Source organism: Schistocerca americana, chromosome 1, assembly GCF_021461395.2.
Source record: "Schistocerca americana isolate TAMUIC-IGC-003095 chromosome 1, iqSchAmer2.1, whole genome shotgun sequence".
Lineage (NCBI taxonomy): Eukaryota > Metazoa > Arthropoda > Insecta > Orthoptera > Acrididae > Schistocerca > Schistocerca americana.
Genome location: NC_060119.1, coordinates 517,344,645 through 517,365,647, shown reverse-complemented (window position 1 = coordinate 517,365,647; position 21,003 = coordinate 517,344,645). Strand labels below are relative to the sequence as shown.

Genomic DNA, 21,003 nt, shown 5'->3' with positions numbered 1-21,003 from the left:
TGTGCAGTCAGGAGGTTAGACGGAGGGCAGGGGAGCGGTGGAGGGGGTAGCGGCTAAAGGAGAGAAGTAAAAGGACTGGATGCGATGGTGGAATGAGGGCTGTGTAGTAGCTGAATACGAACAGGGAAGGGTCTGGATGGGCGAGGACAGTGTTACGGGAACACGGGATGTATTGCAGGGAAAGTTCGTGCCTGCACAATTCAGGAAAACTGGTGTTGGTGGGAAGGAACCATATGGCACAGCCTGTGAAGCAGTCACTGAAATGAAGGATGTCATGTTTGGCAGCGTTCTCAGAAACAGGTTGGTCCACTCGTTTTTTGACCACATTTTGTTGGTGGCCTTTCAATGCGGTCAGTCAGCTTGTTGCTCACATGACTGGTTTCACAGGTAGCCCTGCCTTTGATGGGATAGGTGATCTTTGCGACTGGACTGGAGTACGTGGTGGTGGTGGTGGTGGCGGCGGTGGTGGTGGGAGGATTTATGGGACTGGTCTTGCATCTAGGTGTATTAAAGGGATATGAGCTATGACATAAGGGATTGGAAGCAGGGTTGTGTAGAGAGAGACGAGTATATTATGTAAATTCGGTGGACGGCAGAATATCACTGTGGGAGGGGTGGGAAGGATAGTGGGCAAGATGTTTCTCATTTCTGGGTACGATTAAAGGTAGTTGAAGTTCTGGCGGAGAATTTAATTCAGTTGCTCCAGTCCTGGATGGTATTGAGTTACGAGGGAAATGTTCTATTGTGGCCTGACGGTGAGACTTTTGGGAGATGGAGGGAGACTGGAAAGATAAGGCACGGGTGATTTGTTTTTGTACAAAAATGCGAGGATAACCTTGTACAAAAACAAATCTTCCATTACGTTATCTCTCCAGTTTCCCACCACCTCCCAAAATCTCACTATCCAGCCACAGAGGAGCATTCCCCTTCATAAATCAGTGCCACCCAGGGCTCTAGTAGCAATTGCATTATCTGCCAGGGTTACGACTACCTCTCATCGTGCCCTGAAATGAGAAATATCTTGCCCAATACCCTTCCCACCCCTCTCACAGTGATATTCTGCTGTCCATCAAACCCACACAATATACTCATCCATCCCTACCGAACTCCTGCTCCCATCCCCTTACCTCATGGCTCATATCCCTGTAACAGACCTAGATGCAAGACCTATCCCACGCATCCTCCCTCCACCATCTACTCCAGTCCAGTCACAAATATCACCTATTCCATCCAAGGCAGTGCTACCTGTGAAACCAATCATGTAATCCACAAGCTCAGCTGCAACCACTGTGCTGCATTCTATGTGGGCATGACAACCAACAAGCTGTCTGTCTGCATGGATGGCCACTGACAAACTGCAGTCAAAAAACAAGTGGACCACCTTGTTGTTGAGCACACTTCCCAACACGATATCCTTCATTTCAATTGACTGCTTCACAGCCTGTGCCATATGGATCCTTCCCACAAACACCAGCTTTTCTGAATTGTGCAGGTGGGAACTTTTCCTGCAACATATCCGACATTCAGGTAATCCTTCTGGCCTGACATTCCCATAATCCTTCTGGCCTCAACCTTCGTTTGTCATTGTCCTCACCCATCCAGCCCCTTCCCTGTTCCCATTCCAGCACTACACAGCCCTCATCCCACCATCGCACCCAGTCTTTTTACTCCTATCCTTTGCCACTACCCCCTCCACTCCATTTCTGCCCTGCCCTCCATCTAACCTCCTGACTGCACATAGCTGCCCAACCTTCCCATCACATCATTCCCGTGCACTCCCTCATCAGAACTTCACATCCCCCACCTCTACCATACTATCCCACCACCTGCCCGCCCCAGTCTCCTCCTTACCCTACCCAGTCACCACCCCCATCACGCAGTGCTGCTGCTGCTGCTGCTCACAGTGTGGCTTCAGTTGACAGACTGCAGTCATGTGTGTGTGTGTGTGTGTGTGTGTGTGTGGGGGGGGGGGGGGGTCTATTTTTGACAAAAGCCTTGCTGACCTGAAGCTTATTTGTGACAGCCTTTTTGTTGTGCCAATCAGTGATTCAGCACCTCCACTATATGGTGAGTGGCAAGTTTCCTTTTCATAATATTGTTATATTCCATCTTGAATTTTCCATTGGTTGAAATTATTTATCAAACACAAAAATTTGGCTCGGCAAAGAAGATTCAACACATTATCAGACATACACAAGGAACAGAAAATCAATGTCTACTGTACCTCCAATTACAATCGGTGAATCTAACTGTCAAATAACTATTATATGAATACCTGTCACAACACAAAGCATGCTAATGGAAAGACAGTAATTTCCACAATGGCATATGAACTCTCACAACTCCATTAGGTGAGAGAGACAATTTCTCACCTAACCACTATGACTATAAAGACAGGGGAAGCTATTTTTTTTCTTTCTTTCCAGTTTTGGATGAAGAGATTGTATACCTATAAGCCAACAGATAAAAAGAAATGAATTAGTGATGGAAGTACACCAACTATATGCCTTCCCAAACAAAGAGTGTATGAAAGTCTGGTGCTAACATAATAATGGCTCTTTTCTGCTACTGAGTAAGATTACGGACACTGTGAAAGCAGTTCCAAATGTCAGTGCATGAAATTTTTTTTATATCTGTTGAGTGTGGAAGTCAGTATATGATGAAAATGAAATAATGAAGCTGGTTCAATTTCTATATCCCTAAGCTACCGATTCTCAATAACACAAAGGACACATTCAACTGATACAGTTTAAGCTCATTGCTGCAAAGGGAAATCTTATTTGTCTTACAGTTATATACTGCTAACTGGCAGTAGTGCATAATATTATGCCAACTGTATCAACAAAAGTGGAATCAACAGGACACCTAACAGTCGAGCAGTAACAAATGAACAACATCAGTGACCACTTCCCATAAATCTTGGGGCATGTCAGGTAAGAAAAATAGTACCAGAAAATGGTATAGTGGTCTGTGTTCTAGTCTGGGACACAGTTTAACCTTATATGAAGGTTCAATCATGAAAACGTTACATTATTTCAAGATGTCTCCTTCACCCTGAATCTGTCATAAGGCAACAGTTGAACTACATCACTCAAAAAATGTTCAAATGTGCGTGAATTCCTAAGGGACCATGCTAAGGTCATCAGTCCCTAGACTTACACTACTTAAACTAACTTATGCTAAGAACAATACACACACCCATGCCCGAGGGAGGACTTCAACCTCCAGCGGGAGGGGCCGTGCAATCTGTGACATGGCGCTCAGGTCGCACGACTACATCACTTATCAACGAATGTCAATACCACAGCCAAGTTAATTATTTTAACATAAGATATTCATAAGAAATGATAGCATCACTCACCCGTCCACAGACTGGACACCGGCCACTATCTTTTCCTTTGTTTGATGCGTCCTGCATACTAGAAGTAACAAGCCCATGCGAACCGAGTAAGTGACGTTCCAGGCCCTGATCAGTGAAAAATCTGAATTGACATTTTTGACAGTTCAATGGTGGCCGATTATATATCATCTTCGGATGAATTTTCACTTTGTGAATCCACTGCATATGATTCCTAAGCTGCTCCAGATCCTAAAATGGAAATGTAACATTTTATTTGTAAGGCAACAATGAGACAAAATTCTCAAAAGCTGGTAACTTTTTTCATGGTTTACATACCTTTATATAACCATCACATATTTCACAAATTACAAATGTGGGTTTCGCACCCGGCGTTCCTGGATGACCTGGCAGACCAGGATGTTTAGAATTTTGAGTATTTCCTTGGGATACTCCAGTTGTCTGTCGAGGTAATGGAGTAATTGATATACTGGGCTGCTGAAGAAGCTTTGCTGCTGGATTCTTGCTATTTGCACTCTGAAATCAATGAAAGGAAAAAGAAATGACTCAGAACCAAGGAAAAAGGACTCTCCTCCCAAATGCTAAAATTAAAGAGAGCCAACACACAAGTACCGGTAGCTACAAATAAATGGCAATTAATTTAGTACACAAAAAGTATGGTTTTGACAGAGGAACTACCTAACAGAGCAGAAAAGATTTTGTAAGTAAATTAATATCCTCTCAACTATCAGTTTTACAAACACAATTCCATATGTATTGCTATCTACCACCTTCCTGTTCAATAGTAAAGCCGTGCTGGAACACAAAGATATTAGAAAAAGAAGTTCTACGGATCTATTATATCTGCCCGGGATGGCCGTGTCCAACTGACCAGAAACACACCAAATGTTGCTATCAGATTAAAATGAACAATTAACACTATTACACTGAGGTGACAAAAGTCACGGGATACCTGCTGATATTGTGTCGGATCACCTCTTGCCTGGCACAGTGCAGCAACTTGATGTGGCATGGACTCAACAAGTCATTGCAAGTCCCCTGCAGAAATATTGAGCCACACTGTCTCTACAGATGTCCATAACTGTGAAGGTGTTGCTGGTGCAGGATTCTGTTCACAAACTCACCTCTCGATTATATCCGATAAGTATGTTCACAGAAAGGCAGCACGTTTTATATTATCGCGAAATATGGGAGAGAGTGTCACAGAAATGATACAGGGTTTGGGATGGACATCATTAAAAGAAAGGCGTTTTTCGTTGCGACGATATCTAATCACGAAATTCCAATCACCAACTTTCTCGTCTGAATGCGAAAATATTTTGTAGACACGGACTTACATAGGGAGGAACAATCACCAAGATCAAATAAGGGAAATCAGAGCTCGTACGGAAAGATATAGGTGTTCATTCTTCCCACGCACTATACGAGATTGGAATAATAGAGAATTGTGAAGGTGGTTCGATGAACCCTCTACCAGGCACTTAAATGTGACTTGCAGAGTATCCACGCAGATGTAGATGTAGATAGATGTTGCCACCCTGACTTGTGGCACTCTTGGGACTAGTTCTTACTGCATGACAATGCAGGACCCCATACTGCTTTATCTGTTAATCTAGCCAGAAGTTTTATTGCAATCCCATATACACCTGACCTCTCGCCGTGCGATTTTATCTTGTTTCTGCGAGAAAATTGTGGACATTCAACGTGCTGTGGCAAATGAGCTTACAGGCACTGCAGTTGAAAATTTCCCTGTTTGCTTCCAAGACCTCCAGAAACACTGGCAACAGCGTGTAGCTAGCCAAGGTACTACATCGACAGGCACTAGCATCGTTAACTGGTAAGTGCAATTTTCTATTTTTACAAAAAGGATTGCATAACCTTAAATGTAATTGCCTTATATTACGGATCATGGTTTATCCATATAGAGTGGCAAATACCTCACATCATGATTAAAGATTATGATCAATAAGGTTGTTCTGGAACCAGAGCTTCAACTGCAAACATACCAATAACTGAAACGTAACAAATGTAGATGAAACTCAATACACTGCCACATGCCCTCCCTCAGTGGGCTCACTGCTTTAATTTTTTTTAATTTATTGTGGGAAAGGAGTGGGAGTCTGTTGATGGCAGCAATAAAATGGTATAGTACAAGACGACAGAGTACTTAATAGGATCAAATCTTTAGATTAAGGCTAGCATTAAACCAGTAAAATACAGATTAAATGTGTTGCTGCCTCTTGACTTTATTAACATGTTCATGCTTGTACTGATAACTATTTTCAAAGTTGTTTAAGTCCATCTCTTTAATAATAATAATAATAATAATAATAATAATAATAATAATAACTTAAAAAACAAAAAACCCACACGAGATATCATCTGACAGAAAAAGTTTAATCTAATTTAATCACAGATTAAGTGACCTCATTTGTTTATGGACTTACTCCATCTTCAAAATAAACAGTCCAGAATAAGGCCTGTACTCGATTGCGTGAGTGTACTGTTGTTTAGAACGATCATTGTAGAGAGTTGCCAGAGATATTGATCGTGAACAGACATTTTGATGGGACATCAAAACTAACTGCATTTAATGTGTTGCAGTAACTTATTTAATTATACTCATTATGATTCATACTGGACCATCACATGTTGGAAGCTATGGAATACTCATGCTGCTTGTTCACCCTGACCACACATTTTTACAGTACGCGTAACTAGAGACGTGGTTGGAATTTTCCTTCTTTTAATTTTTGCCCACATCAATAAGAGATAATACGGATGTGGAAATACAATTTAGCGTCAAAGAAACTGGTGTAGCCATGTGTGTTCAAATACAGATATGTAAACAGGCAGAATAGGGCGCTGCAGTCGGCAATGCCTATAAATGCCAACAAGTTAGTGGCCCAGTTGTTAGATCGGTTGCTGTTCCTACAATGGCAGGTTATCAATATTTAATGAACGTGGTGTTATAGTCGACACACAAGTGATGGGACATGTCATCTCCGAGGTAGCGATGAAGTGGGGATCTCCAAATAAAACCATTTCACGAGCGTATCGTGAATATCAGGAATCCAGTAAAACATCAGGTCTCCGGCATCGCTGTGGCCAGAAAAAGGTACTGCAGGAACAGAATCAACGACAACTGAAGAGAATCATTCAACATCACTGAAATATAATCCTTCCACAAACTGCTCCAGATTTCAATGCTGGGCTATCAAGAAGTGTCAGCATGAGAACCATTCAACGAAACATCATTGATATGAGCTTTCAAAGCTGAAGGCTCACTCGTATACCCTTGATGACTCTGCACGACACAAAGCTTTACGCCTCGCCTGGGCCTGTGAACAACGATAATGGCTTGTTGATGAGTGGAAACATGTTGTCTGCTTGGAAGAGTCTCTTTTCAAATTGTATCGAGCAGATGTACGTGTATGGGTATGGAGACAACCTCATGAACCCCTGGACCTAGCAAGTCTGCACAGGTCTGTTCAAGCTGGTGGATGCTCTGTAACTGTGTGGGGCGTGTGCAGTTGGAGTCATGTGGGACCCCTGATACATCTAGATATACCTCTGACAAGTGACACGTACATAAGCATCCCGTCTGGTCACCTGCATCCATTCATGTCCCTAGTGCATTCTGATGGACATGACAATGTGACACCACACACATCCAGAACTGCTACAGAGTGGCTCCAGGAACACACTTCTGAGTTTAAGCACTTGCCTTGGCCACCCAACTCCTCAGACATGATCATTATTGAGCATACCTGGGATGCCTTGCAAAGTGCTGTTCAGAAGACATCTTCATCCCCTTTTACTCTTACGGATTTATGGACAGCCCTGCAGGACTCATTGTGTCTAATTCCCTCCAGCACTACTTCAGACATTAGTCGAATCAATGCCACATCGTGTTGCGGCACTTCTGCGTGCTCGTGAGGGCCCTACACAATATTAGGCAAGTGTACCAGTTTCTTTTGTTCGTTTGTGTAAATGATTCATATTATGAATATGTAATTACAAGAAGAAAAAAAGTAGAACACCAAGAATACTCTAATCTCTTGAGACAAGGATTTTGTTCATGTGTGAAATGAAGATGAATAATTAGTTAATGAAGTGAACAATCTACCGCTGAGGAGGATTCCAAGTCCGATTCATTCTTATAGGAAGAATTGTTAGTTGAAAATGTTGACCGCAGTAACTGTTCCTTTATACAAATTGTTCTTCACTTATCATATATTTTGAATGATACCTGATGAAACAAATATGCAGGGCAATGCTTACATTGTTTATCTAGCAGCAGAAGATGCCAACATACCTAGCAGCCTGTGGTGAGAGGCAAAATGAATACTTTTGTTGGCATACTGCTTATTATGGGTATAGTGCCACACCAGAAAACACATTATATTGTTCTGAAAAGGACATCTATACGTATACACACACAAAAAATGCCACGGCACACAATTGAAAAATATCCATATGGAAACTTATACGGGTTTTGGACAATAAATTAGCTAAATCTGAAGATCAATTGAACAAAACTTGGAATATTGTACAAGCAATTGCTGATACTTTCAAAAATGCCATTAAATCTTGCAAAAACACCTATTGGCAAAAGTATAGTTTCAAGGAGAAGATGACTTGGTTTTTGCCAATAATCAGGCGAGCACTGTAAGTATGGTCAGAAGTATATAAACTGTGTCTTCTTGAAGGTTATACTTATTGACACATACACCAAAGGAAATGCAACAATTGAGAAAACAACATTAAAATGATGTTGTAAATGGATTATTATTCAAGAGCTGTAAATTATTTATAAGCAGCTATTACGTGAGTCTCCCTTTGACTGAAGCTTTTTGTTAATTTATTTGTGGTGCTGTCAAAATAAACAAAAGATAAACAAAAGATTCCTACTGACATAGGCAAACGAAGTACAGAGCGAAATAATGATGTATGAAAGCTGAATTTTTAAATGGACTGACAAAAGACTAGTGTGTATGTTAACTACATGCGAGAATCACATTAGTACAATTGGCCAAGGGATAGGTAAACTGAAGCACAATGATGATGATGATTACTATTTTTTTTTTGTAATATTAACACATACAAAAGAGTGTCAATTAATCTGACAAACTAAGTGTTACTGCAGCCATTAAATGGTATAGAAAAACTGTTACACAATTTATGCATGGGAATTGATTAATAAATGCACGGTATACATGATGTTCCAAAAATCAACAGCAAAACGTCAGGAACGGAATCCTCATCTAACAAGATGAAAAAACGTCTAGTTAAAGTGGACTCTAAAATGCATATTTAAGAGCTATGAGCACTTAATCTTCAATACTGTGAAAAAAATTCCCTTCTACTGCAAACTCTTTGCTTTTCATATTTTTGGAGGAGGTAGTATGAAACAAAATAAGAAAAAATGTCCAGTAGACATGCACTCTAAAATACACACATTAAGAGGTATGAACACTCGATCTTCACTACTGTGAAACACTTTTCTTCTACTGAAAATTGCTCATAGCTCTTAAGGTATGCATTTTAGAGCCTACGTTTACTGGAGTTTTTTTTTTTTGTCCACACTACACCCCCCCCAAAAAAGTATGCAGAGCAAAGAGCTTGCAGAACAAGAGATTTGTATCAGAGCATCAAAGACAAAGAGGTGCTCATAGCTCTTAAGGTGTGCATTTTAGAGCAGAGGCATACAAGCTTTTTTCCTTGTTGTTAGATGAGAAATCCATTCCTGAAGTTTTGCTGTCAATTTTTGGAACACCCCGTATAAATCAAAGACTGTGTAACAAACAAAACTACATTAAAATTTAGACAGGGTGTATACGGGAACAAGGGAAAAAAATTCCCGGATTTCTCCCGGATATCCCGTTTAATAAATATGCTTCTTCCCGGGCGAAAATACACTTTTTCTGTGCTAAGTGACAGTAGGTTTTACGTAGACTTTCCCTCGGAACTGTAAAACTTATCAATCCTTTGAATGGTTAACGTTTTATACAATCGCATAGAACTTCTCGGAAAAAAAGAAGAGACAGGGCAGAGAAGTTTTGGAGGGACTTAAAAAAAAAAAAAAAAAAAAACAGGAGAGAAGTTTTGGAAAGACCTTTGATGTGCAGCAACATACACACTGCATATTTTCGTATTACGAAAGTCTAAATTCAAATTGCACCAAACACAGCGCGTTAGTTTCCGGAGCGTTGAAACCGAGGTTGCGATGTCCTTTTGTAAGCGAGTCATATCTCAAGCCAAGAGATCTCGCCAGCCGATGACAGCAGCTATTCAGAGCATTGAACACGTGTTATAGTCAGCCAACAGCAAGATCAGTTCGCACTAACGGTTTACATTAATGTACACAGTACCGTATATCTACAAGAAAAGCTAAGCTTTCATGTCTAACATTAGTCTCTAAGATTAATACGCTACAACAGAAGTTAAGCTTTCACATTTAATATTGATCTTTTTTTTTGCGTGTGTTATACTTTAAGACACATCACACAAATGTGTCAGTAAATTTAAAATTATGCCATTAATGTCTCGGCTCGAAATTCGTGTAAGTGGCTGGTCCTCAAACTGTTCAGTTTCGAACGCTCTGTGATTTAGATATCCATCCCACTTTCTCACACGTAACATAATTCATCTTGCGTAAAAAGAAATTTACTTTGAAAGTAACGCTTTTCGACCACTGTTTGCAATACTATCCAGAGATTGTTAGAAATAGGTTCGAGTTACCAGTTGCCAGAGAGCATCAGAAAACAGGCACTATTGTGCGTGTGCAACTGCAGTGGTGTAGGAAGCCCATATGTTTGTGTGTATAAAGCACTAAGAGAGCTTACATTACACCATAAAAGAAACAGGGCATCAGAGGATACTACACAGAGCATCGGAATTTTGTAAACCATACTAAAATGCATAATTCGGCTTGAAGTGCAAATTGGCTTTTTCCAGATTCACAATGAAGTAGGTCCCATCTGATATTAAGCTTTTCAGTGTGGTTTTTGGGATGTAAACTTTTTTGAGGTACCAGTACTCTACGATCTCATTTTTGGTTCTGTATTATGGCATAATGCCGTATATGGCAGAAGATGATAACGTGCACTTGAAATTCAGTGAACAGTTGGAACTAGCCAATACTGTGAAATGAAACACTTCGTTTCAAATAAAATGATTGACTTGGTGGAAAGATTAATAAAGCCAAATTTCTTTAGTAAAACTTGCAAAAATAACTTCACTGTTCTGCAAGGCTTAAGCTTGACTGCTATTAACTTAGAAATAAAATAAAATCAGAAAACTGAAATTAATAATATATTTTTGCCCTCCGTAATTATGTGAATGCATTTTAATTCACTTTGATAGCTCCCAGCCACAGAAAGCAATTTTGTTTTCATTTTACATGGGAGCTGTACACGAAGAGAAGCAGCGAAATCACTTAACGTAAACACGGGTCACGTGGAAGTTAACCCCGTCCCCACTACAACTCAGACAACTCTGTGAAAACATGAATCTGGCAGCTAGAGCGCGCGAGAAAAATTTTACTCGTTTGCATCTGGCTGCTTGCTGCTACTACCGATACAGCTAACAGCCAAACTTCAAGTAGCGGCAGAAGGTACTGCTTATACATGAATCAAATGCGCATGAGCAACAGACCGCTGGCAATTGCTCAAATGAACCTAATGTGAACAGTTGTGATGTCATGCTCATAGCAAGCAGTTTATTGTTACGAAGAATTACAGTCTGCGCCCTACGGCCTTTGACATATTTTTGCTATTTTCCAACGCTTGTGTGTGCACGGTTTTTTGTTGTTGTAAATTGCACATTTCCTTTGCCACTGAAGTTTTATTTTTTTCCCTCTCTTTTATATTTTATTGCTGCAGTATCATTCTCCAGTAGCAGGATACAATAACATTCTTTGCTAGAGAATCAATTCTGCAGTCAAAATTACAAAAATTTAACTGAAAGCTAAAATAATGAAAAATTCTCGCAATTCCGAAAAATTCCCAGGTTTTTCCCAGCTTTCTCCCGGATCAAAAAATTCCTGGGTTTTTCCCGGATTTCCCGTTTGTCCCGGGTCATATACACCTTGTTAGAGAAAAAATTCTTGATCATGTTTGAGTTCACTGCATTGAACAAATAAAAAATGAAAGAAATACTTTAAAAAAGAGTGACATTTTCTTGAATCATACAGACAGCCTGCAAAAAGTCAAGCAAAAAATGCAAGGAATGTTACGAATGGCCTTAATTGCATGGAAAAACCAAGTTTGTAATATTTTTAAGTATTATGTTTTTACAGTTAAATTTCTGTTTATTATAATACACACATCAAAAAAGGTTTTACATCAGCCCAGTTCCCAGAACTGAAGACAGACAAGGGAAGCGTCCAGGTGTCTCGGAGTGAACCAAAGTAATGTTGTTCGGACACAGAGACAGGAACTGATGATGACCCGCCTCCCTCAGGCTGCCCAAGGGCTACTACTGCAGTGGATGACTGCTACCCTGACAGCAATGCCTCCATGTCGAATAACATTTTTCGTGCAGCCAATGGACGTCGTGTTACGACTCAAACTGTGCGCAACAGACTGCATGATGCGCAACTTCACTCCTGTCGTCCATGGTGAGGTCCACCTTTGCAACCACGACACCATGCAACCATACAGTGCGGTAGAGATGGGCGCAACAACATGCCGAATGGATCGCTCAGGATCGGCATCACGTTCTCTTCACTGATGAGTGTCGCATACACCTTCAACCAGAAAATCGTCAGAGACGTGTTTGGACACAACCCGGTCAGGCTGAACACCTTACATACACTGTATAGCGATTGCAGCACAGTTGGGGTTCCCTGCTGTTTTTGGGTGGCATTATGCGGGGCCACCTTACACCGCTGGTGGACATGGAAGGCACTGTAACTGCTGTACGATATGTGAATGCCATCCTCCAACCGATAGTGCAACCATATCATCAGCATAATGGTGAGGCATTCGTCTTCATTGACGACAATTCGCACCCCCACCATGCACATCTTGTGAATGACTTCCTTCAGGATAACGACATCGCTCGACTAGAGTGGCCACCACGTTCTCCAGATATGAACCCTATCGACCATGCCTGGGATAGACTGAAAAGGGCTGTTTGTGGACGGCATGACCCACAAACCACTCTGAGGAATCCACGCCGAACTGCTGAGGAGTGGGACATCTGGACCAACGGTGCCTTGATGAACTTGTGGATAGTATGCCATGAGGAATACAGGCATGCATCAATGCAAGAGGAAGTGCTGCTGGGTATTACAGGTACCGGTGTGTCCAGCAATCTGGACTACCACCTCTGAAGGTCTCACTGCATCGTGGTACAACCTGCAATGTGTGGTTTTCATGAGCAATAAAAATGGTGGAAATGGTGTTTATGTTGATCTCTATTCCAAATATCTGTACAGTTTACGAAACTCTTGCAACCGAGGTGATGCAAAACTTTTTTTGATGTGTGTATTATATTTAGTTAACTTTATGACACTGAATTGTGTTTTCTTACTATAGAAATTTTGTTAGTTATATTTTTCAGATGAAATAAAATAACACTTATTCTTTTTCACTAACTTATGTTAAACAGAGTGAGCCACCGATGGTACACGCCAAGATATGACGACTCCTGCATGAGTCACTGCTGGTACACGTGGCCTATGGGTGACTCTGGTGAGAGTCCTAGCGGGGCACGTGCCGACCAATAAGAGAGCTGAGTGCAAGCTACCGCTGGTATGCGACTGGTGTGATTGTGTTAAACACCATGGACTAGGAGGGATGAGCAGTCAGGGTCAACCAGTCAAGAGGACGATATCACTCTTAATGAAGTTAAAAATTGAGGTCTGGTTAATGTCAATAAATCTATTGTGGTAAAGTAACAGTTGTTATTTTATTCATAGTGACAAGCTCTGCTAGTTTTTGTGTAACAAACCACGGGTTAGAATACTTCACTAACACACTCATCAGAGATGGCACTCCAGGGTTGGGAAGAAGTCAAAACTTGTACTTATCTCAAAAGTCACCTTGCAAGGCTTCACAGAATTCATGAGTAGCCTAAATTACAATTATTCTGTAATGACACGCTACCATAAAATTTAAACACTTTTCAATCTACGTCATTTCAATCACATATCAGCAAAAGACCTGCTTAGCTAATCACAGAAACGAGTTTTCTGTTGTCCATAGGAGTTTAAAACAATCCATATTGTAAATTGGAACCTATCTGCTCCAAATGTGCCCAGCTCTTACATAATTACACACTTTAGCTATGAACATTTCCTTTGTTAGTCCTTTATATCTATTAAATGTGAAGTACTCTAGGTTATGTCGCAAATTCTGTACTGAGCTGCAAGTCTTATTTGAAGCATATGTGATGCATATATAATTCTCTTTGATCTGAAGGCCAGCAATGTCGGTCTTTAGACAAGTGACTTTTGTATTATGACATGGTCCACATCATAACATTTACCCAATAATACTGTATTATTGTATGACACTTTACCTGTATAGTAATGGAATTGCTTGCAGCAGAGATGTTTGGAACCAAAGCTACGGGGGCTGGAACGGAAGCCACTGCGCTTGCAGTGCTTGGTGGCATTATTGTAAGACGTGGTACAGATGGGATGCCAGCAGGCATCATTGGCATCATCTGGCCCGGACTTCCAACCATCTGCAAAAAAAAAAAAAAAAAAAAAAATTACTTCTTTGTGACAGATGCTGAATGAGCAGAAACTAATGTGTCCCAGGAATGTTGAGTTTACAGATGTTCCAGTTAATGTAGTGTGTATACAGGCTCCGCTAGTGCTGCACAACATTAGTAAATAAAATTGGTATTAAAATAATGTGTAACAAATGCTTTCACTCCTATCTAGTGTAAAATTCATGTCTGGGAGATTACCAATTGTAATCTTAAAAACACAATCAATTGCTACAGCATTCAACTACTTTTTAAGCCAAACACACAGTCCATGAAGTAAGAATATGCTCCTCTAACTGCACTAAGAATTTATTATTCTATTGCACAACTGGTTTCAAAGCATTAGAGATCCATCTTCAGGTGCTGACTACAGAACAGACTGGACGGAAAGGCTAGTTTAAAGTCCACACAAAGAATTACAAAAAATGACAGTCTGCATAAAGCTGGCTCACTCAATTAAAAAAAAAAATCACACATGCATGGTGGTTGGGTCAGTCAGTATGTTGAGTCAAGCACATGCACTCTCATGTGTAGTGAGCTGAAAAAACCAAGAGTTTAACAGCTGAAGACCAGAAGACAAGTGGCATATAAAAGGCAAATATAACCAACATTTATCCTATGAGCACCCAGCAGAGGACGTCACTGAGGCAATCAAGGCACTGTGTAGTTCGATCTGCCAAGGGGCTAGAAGGACGTGACAGTGCATACACCTAACAAGAACCAATACGAATCACAGACAGTACCATAAAATTCCACAAAAAGGGCTGTTAGTCCATCCATTTACAATGCGTAGGTATTAAAATAACTTCATCAAAAAACTGCAAATAGAAGAAGGAAAGTCTCGTATAATATCCAAGATACAACCATTCTACCATCATAAATGCAAAAGGTAACTCTGTGTTACCTTGTTACATTCCATCCTGGATTTTCCATTGTTTGATCTATGTTACCTTTTCCGACAAAACTGCTGAACTGTTTTTGATAAAATTTGATATGGGGTTAGACTGAATACTGAGAAAGAACACAGGCTACTTTAGAAGGTGTGTGGTACAAGATATTTATTGATCTGAAGAATGTTGAATGAATTACGGAAAAATATATACTCTTTGGAAAACTATTTACTCTCTGACTTTTGAACACACTTATTGCTTGATATTTCCTATGTAATACAATTGAAGGTAATGAACACAAGGTTTACACAATCCTCAGTGTGTTTAATCCATAGTTCTAAAGTGTGAAAGCAACTGTTTTTGGCAAAATTTGCTATGGCGATAGCTCGAATCCTGATGAAGAACATAGCCACTTTAGCAAGTTAAATAAATAAATAAATAAACAAAACACCAATAAAGAACTGTCCCCTAAAAGGGTACAGCAGAGAATGGAGTATCTTTTTTTTTTGTAACCACGATAAAAAAATTATTAAATCTGTTGCACAATGTACATGCTGTATAGTGTATAGCTATTGTGCATGGCACACCACGAGCTATGCTTATCTGAACAGGGAAATACTTCAAGGCAGCTGATGTTCTTGCAGCACAATAGCTCACTTGTTCAGCTTCACTCAAAATAACAAAACTAATGAAATGTGAGTCCAGCATTGGGTGATAGCTATGAATAAATGAAACTGTATCAATAATACGTAAAAAATTTAACAAGCCTGAATGTAAATGAGAGAGAGGCAAGATAAAAAAAAGGGAATAAAATATTATACACTATATACGTCATAAATGAAGAAGCCATACAATGCATGAAAAGGAGAGGAGGGAATAAATGTGAGAAGTATAGTCAGGATATTGACTACAGTAACGCACAGCATATGTAGTTTGCATATATATAACCTACGAGTAACAGGTGGTGGCAACTGTATAAACTTTATAGGCATTAAAAGTACTACACTCATAAACTATTTTAAACAGAGCAAGCTTAAGATGTGATAAATAAGGCAAACCACATTCAATGACAAAGCCATATAGACTTGTTAAAGGGCATGCTTACATGTGATACATGCACATGATACAATGGAGTAACAGTCAAGAGTGTGTGAAGCATAATGTAAAATGACAGCAAAAGTTGTGTAGTAAAAGGATTCGTTAAATATTGGTCCTCAACTGTAGCATGTACATTATGAGTGAGCTAACAGTACTAAATAATAAACATGCAACGCTACTCACAGGCAGAATGATTATAATTGTACACCAGCACCGTGGAATTTTTTGAATGATTTTGTGATGCTTTCAGCTGCTATTTTCTTTATTTGATGTATGACTGTACATTTTCAACTTTAGCTCTTTTTCATGTATTAGGTTGCTGCATAAGTTTATAGAGTTTTACTGCACAACTGGTACACACAACAGTGACTTCAGTTATCAATAATATATTCACCTTCACTATTTACAATAGTATGCCAATACTGGGATAATTTTTTTGATTCTGTGACTGTAGAAATCACGTGGTTTTGAGACGAAGAACTCGTCGAGCCATATTCAGAGTGAATTTTCATTTGGGAAGGAAATTCCTTAAAGGTTGTTCAATAGGGAGCAGGAAAGGAGTCAATCCATATGAAGTTGGTTGCTTGACAATTTTTAAATATTTTAATTTTTTTATGTGCGATTGCCCTTTATTTGAGAAATTCTAACAGTTTTTTAAAATAATTTATCTTGCACCTTTACTGGGTGGTGGCCATTTTTATTTGTGGGCTCTCAACAATTTTTCAGTCTGGAGACATTAGCGAAAATTTTAATATCTCTGCACTGGGTTAGGTTACAACATTGCAGTTGACATGATTGTTTTCAGAAAAGTGTCCTCTACAATGTTGTCTATTACACAAAATACATTAAACTAAAAAATAACCAATCAAAATGACCCAAGTTTGGTATCCAAATTTTCAAAAATCTACTCTTTAGGCTGAAAAATAACAAACGAAGAGTGATTTATGGGAGTATCTGACTGTGAACAAAGATATGAATTTTTGAAAATGAGGAAATAATACACATTACTCTACAAATGATCTTATGGCTGTTGCCTATTTAAGTGGTTTATTGTTTAATTGTAATAAAATTTTTGACATATATTTAGTTAACACTATCACCCAATATTTATTTAGTTTATTTATTTTTAATAATGCAATATTAAACAATAGGAGCTTTTGCTTTTGCTCTGTGGTAATTAAATGCCCATTTACGTTTAGGTTTACTGTTTATAAAGAAATACATTATTGCTGGGTGTGGCATTGTAGAAGTACATTATTGCTGGGTGTGGCACTGTTGTAGTCAGTCTGTTCTGAAACCTCTGTTAGAGTGGATGTACATACTTGTAGAGTGTAGAATGTGTTATGTGCTTTGTTCTATGTGTAATTGGTAATTAATTTTGAGAGATTTACTGGAATGGAATAACATGGATGAACAGTGCTCTGTTGGACAGTTAGCAAGTGAAGTGTGTCACAAAACAGTTTACAGTTCAGTTTCAAAAAACTTGAAAAATGTCAATGACTTTGATGAAGCTAAACAAAATTTCGAGTAAGTTCTTCTGTAACATCAGTGTTTGAGTATCATGAGAAGAAATATATTCTGAAGTACAACCACGTTTTTGGAAGGAAGTGCTGTGATCCACTTAAAGTTCTTAAAAAGCCAATTACTAAAGGTTTGAGGTAAATAAAACCTGGAACATTTGTCCTTGTTATATGAGAGTGAAACAGTTTCCCAAATGAAACATAATAATTCCCTGAGCCCAAATCATTACTCAAAAATATTTATGAGGACGCTGTTAGCATATTGGATTTTGCTTGTTCTAAGTTAGACATATCTCCTGCTTTGAAAATAATAAAATTAAGTAGCAGAAAAAGAAAAGCAGCTGTTGAAAATAAGGTACAACAAATTTCAGACAAAATTTGAAGACTTGGAATCATGCTTTAATAATACACATAGCAACATTTTTTCTAAAGGAGAAGAAAACCTACCACCAGCATCATCTGACACTTAATATTTGGGCATAACAGAGAAATTAAAAATTAAATGTTCCGTGACATGTAAAGAGGCAAAAGTTAAAAATTTTAAGTTTGCTCCCTGATTCATGGTCGAGAGAAAAAATAGTTCAAGAATTCAATGTTTCTCATCGTTTGGTTAAACTAACCCGAAAATTAGTGAAAGAGCATTCTTGCAACTTTAGGAAAGAAGAAAGGAGTAGGTATAAGTGAAGAAACAATTAAAAAGATCCGTCAGTTTTTCGAAAATGGCGAAAACAGTTGAATGTGCCCAGGTTGCAAAGATAGCAAAAGAGTTGTTACAAATCGAGTTAAAGTAACAAAGCAGAAACAACTAGTGCTGTCACATTTACATGAACTTGATGTAGCTTTCAAAAATTCTCATCCTGAATGCAAAATTTGAAGGTCAAAATTTTGTGACCTCTGCGCCAAGTGGTGTATTTTGGCTGGATCCTCAGGGACACACACACTGTATGTGTTTATATCATCAAAATTTCAAAATGATGATTGCAGGTGCAAAACCCAGTGATCTTAACTGCAAAGAGTTACTAGATTTAATGGTCTGTGACACCAACAATTATGAATGCATGATGAGTTTGTGTAATAAATGCCCTGGTAAGAAAACCGTTACTGAATTGTTTCACAAATATGAGCCAGACAGTATTACGTTCAAACAGTGGGTCACAACTGGGCAGAAATGATAACAGTGGTTAAGTCTCAGGAAGAGTACTTGGAATCTTTAACTGATAACTTACAAAAACTCACCACTATGTTTCTAAAATCCAAAGTATGTTTTTGAAGGACAAAAAAGCACAACTTCATGAAACTAAATGCATAGTGCTCACTGATTTTGCAGAAAATTTTAAATTTGTGATTCAGGATACAATACAAGGGTACCACTGGGTCAATGACCAGACAACAGTGCATCCAGTTGATGGACAGTTGTGGCTTGTAGAGGTTGAAAGAATAAGTTTGTAAAACAATAATGTTTTTGTGGATTTTTACCACCATGCTGGCCCAAGAACATCATTCAAGAAATCTACTAGTGACAAAGTTTGGATACCAATGAAAAATGTTTCAACGAAACTTTCAGTGCTTGAACTTACCACAGCAACTGGGAGGTCTTATTCTATATCACAAAAGCTGTCTGAAGAAATAAGTGTTCCTAACATTCACCACCAGGCTTAGGAACAGTTGCATCTCAAAGGATGTTATTGAAAATATTTATTTGAAGTATGTCAAAATAATATAAATGTTAATTTCAGTGATGTTTCCACTTTTTGTATATAATTTAGTACCTTACTTCAATAATAATTGATTATATCCTGGCAATATCACACATGAATAGGCAACAGCCATAAGCTCAGTTGTAGAGTTATGTGAATTATCTCATCATTTTCAAAAATTTGAATTCCACCAAACACTGAATCTCACTTTCCAAAGCATTGAAATCAAGACTGCGATGAGCTTTTGTAAGCCAGTCATAGCTCATGTCACGTGATCTCGCCAGCTGATGACAGTATAGGACACGTGATGTAGTCAGCCAATAGCAAGATCACTCATAAGTAGCACAAACACACAAATAAGAAAAGTTAATGGTTTAAATTAATATACATAGCATTCACATATAATATTGGTCTTTTAAGATTAATAAGCTGGAAGAGAAGCTAAGCTTCCATATATAATGTTCATCTTTTTTGCGCGCGTTACACTTTAAGATACATTACACAAATGTGCTAGTAAACTTTTTAATAACGACGTAAATGTCTGATGATCTGGGCTCGAAATTCTTCTAAATGGTCGTCCTCAACGAGTTGATTTTTAAATGAGAGTCAAACACTTTGCGATTTAAGAAATTCATTGTACATTCTCGCACATAGTTCATCTTGCGTAAAAGGAAATCTGCTTTGAATGTAACTCTTTTCAAATCACCATTCGCAATGTTTTCTCGCGACCTGTTAGAAAAAGGTACGTTTCAGCAGTTGCAGGAGAGCGTCAGATTACAGGCGTCACTGTGCTTGCGCAGTTACGATGACGCAGGAAGCCCATATGTTCGTACATGTAAAACATTAAAAGATCATTATGACATAAAAGAAACAAGACATCAGAGGATACTCCAAGAGCATCCGGATTTCGTGAACCATACTAAAATGCATAATTCAGCTTAAAACGCACATTTGTATGTAAATTTTCTTGGATTACCAGTACTGTATAATCTCATGTTTGGTTCTTTATTATGGCATAATGCCATACGTTCACTTAAATGCAGCGAAGAGTTGAAACTAGCCAATAGTGTGAAATTAAACACTTCGTTTCAAATAAATTGACTGCCTCAGCAGAAGATATTAATAAAAGCCAAATCTTTTTAGCAAACCGGCAAAAATAACTTCATTGATCTGCAAGGCCATTAATGCTTGACTGTTAGAAACATGGAAATGAAATCTGAAACTAATAACATATTTTAGCTTTCCGTAATTATGCGAATGCATTTTAATTCATTTGATAGCTCCCAGCCACAAAAATCCATTTTGTTATCATTTAACGTAAGAGCAATAAACGAATAGGAAACAAAAACATCACTGAACATAAGCACACGTCAAGTGGAGACGACTCACCTCCCCACCACAACTCAGACTGCTCTGTGCATCAGCCCCACATTTACTACATTTCCGAACCGGGCAATATTAAGTAGTGGTGCCCAGTTATACTTCTGTAACCAGAAGAAGGTTCTACTCATACGAGACTCAACTGTGCATGTGGAAGAGCCCGCCCACAACTGCTCAAACGGAACTAATTTCAACAGTTGTCACGTCACGCTCATTGGAGGCAATTTGTTGTTATGAAGCATTGCATAGTCTTCCTAAAACCTTAGACATGCTTTGCTCTTGGCAGATGCTTGTATGAGCACTGTTTTGTTGTTGTATACAGCGCATTTCCTTTG

General features: G+C 38.9%; 1 protein-coding gene across 2 annotated transcripts in view; it reads right to left on the bottom strand.

Annotated features, from left to right (window-relative positions):
* Positions 1-21,003, bottom strand: part of LOC124605244 — a 103,906-nt gene that overhangs the window by 3,048 nt on the left and 79,855 nt on the right. For both annotated transcript variants that reach the window (XM_047136800.1, XM_047136809.1), the window contains 3 exons: positions 13,889-14,056; positions 3,677-3,874; positions 3,362-3,589 (listed from right to left, as the gene is read on the bottom strand). In XM_047136800.1, the coding sequence (XP_046992756.1) occupies positions 3,362-3,589; positions 3,677-3,874; positions 13,889-14,056 (594 nt within the window). The remainder of the gene's footprint in view (positions 1-3,361; positions 3,590-3,676; positions 3,875-13,888; positions 14,057-21,003) is intronic.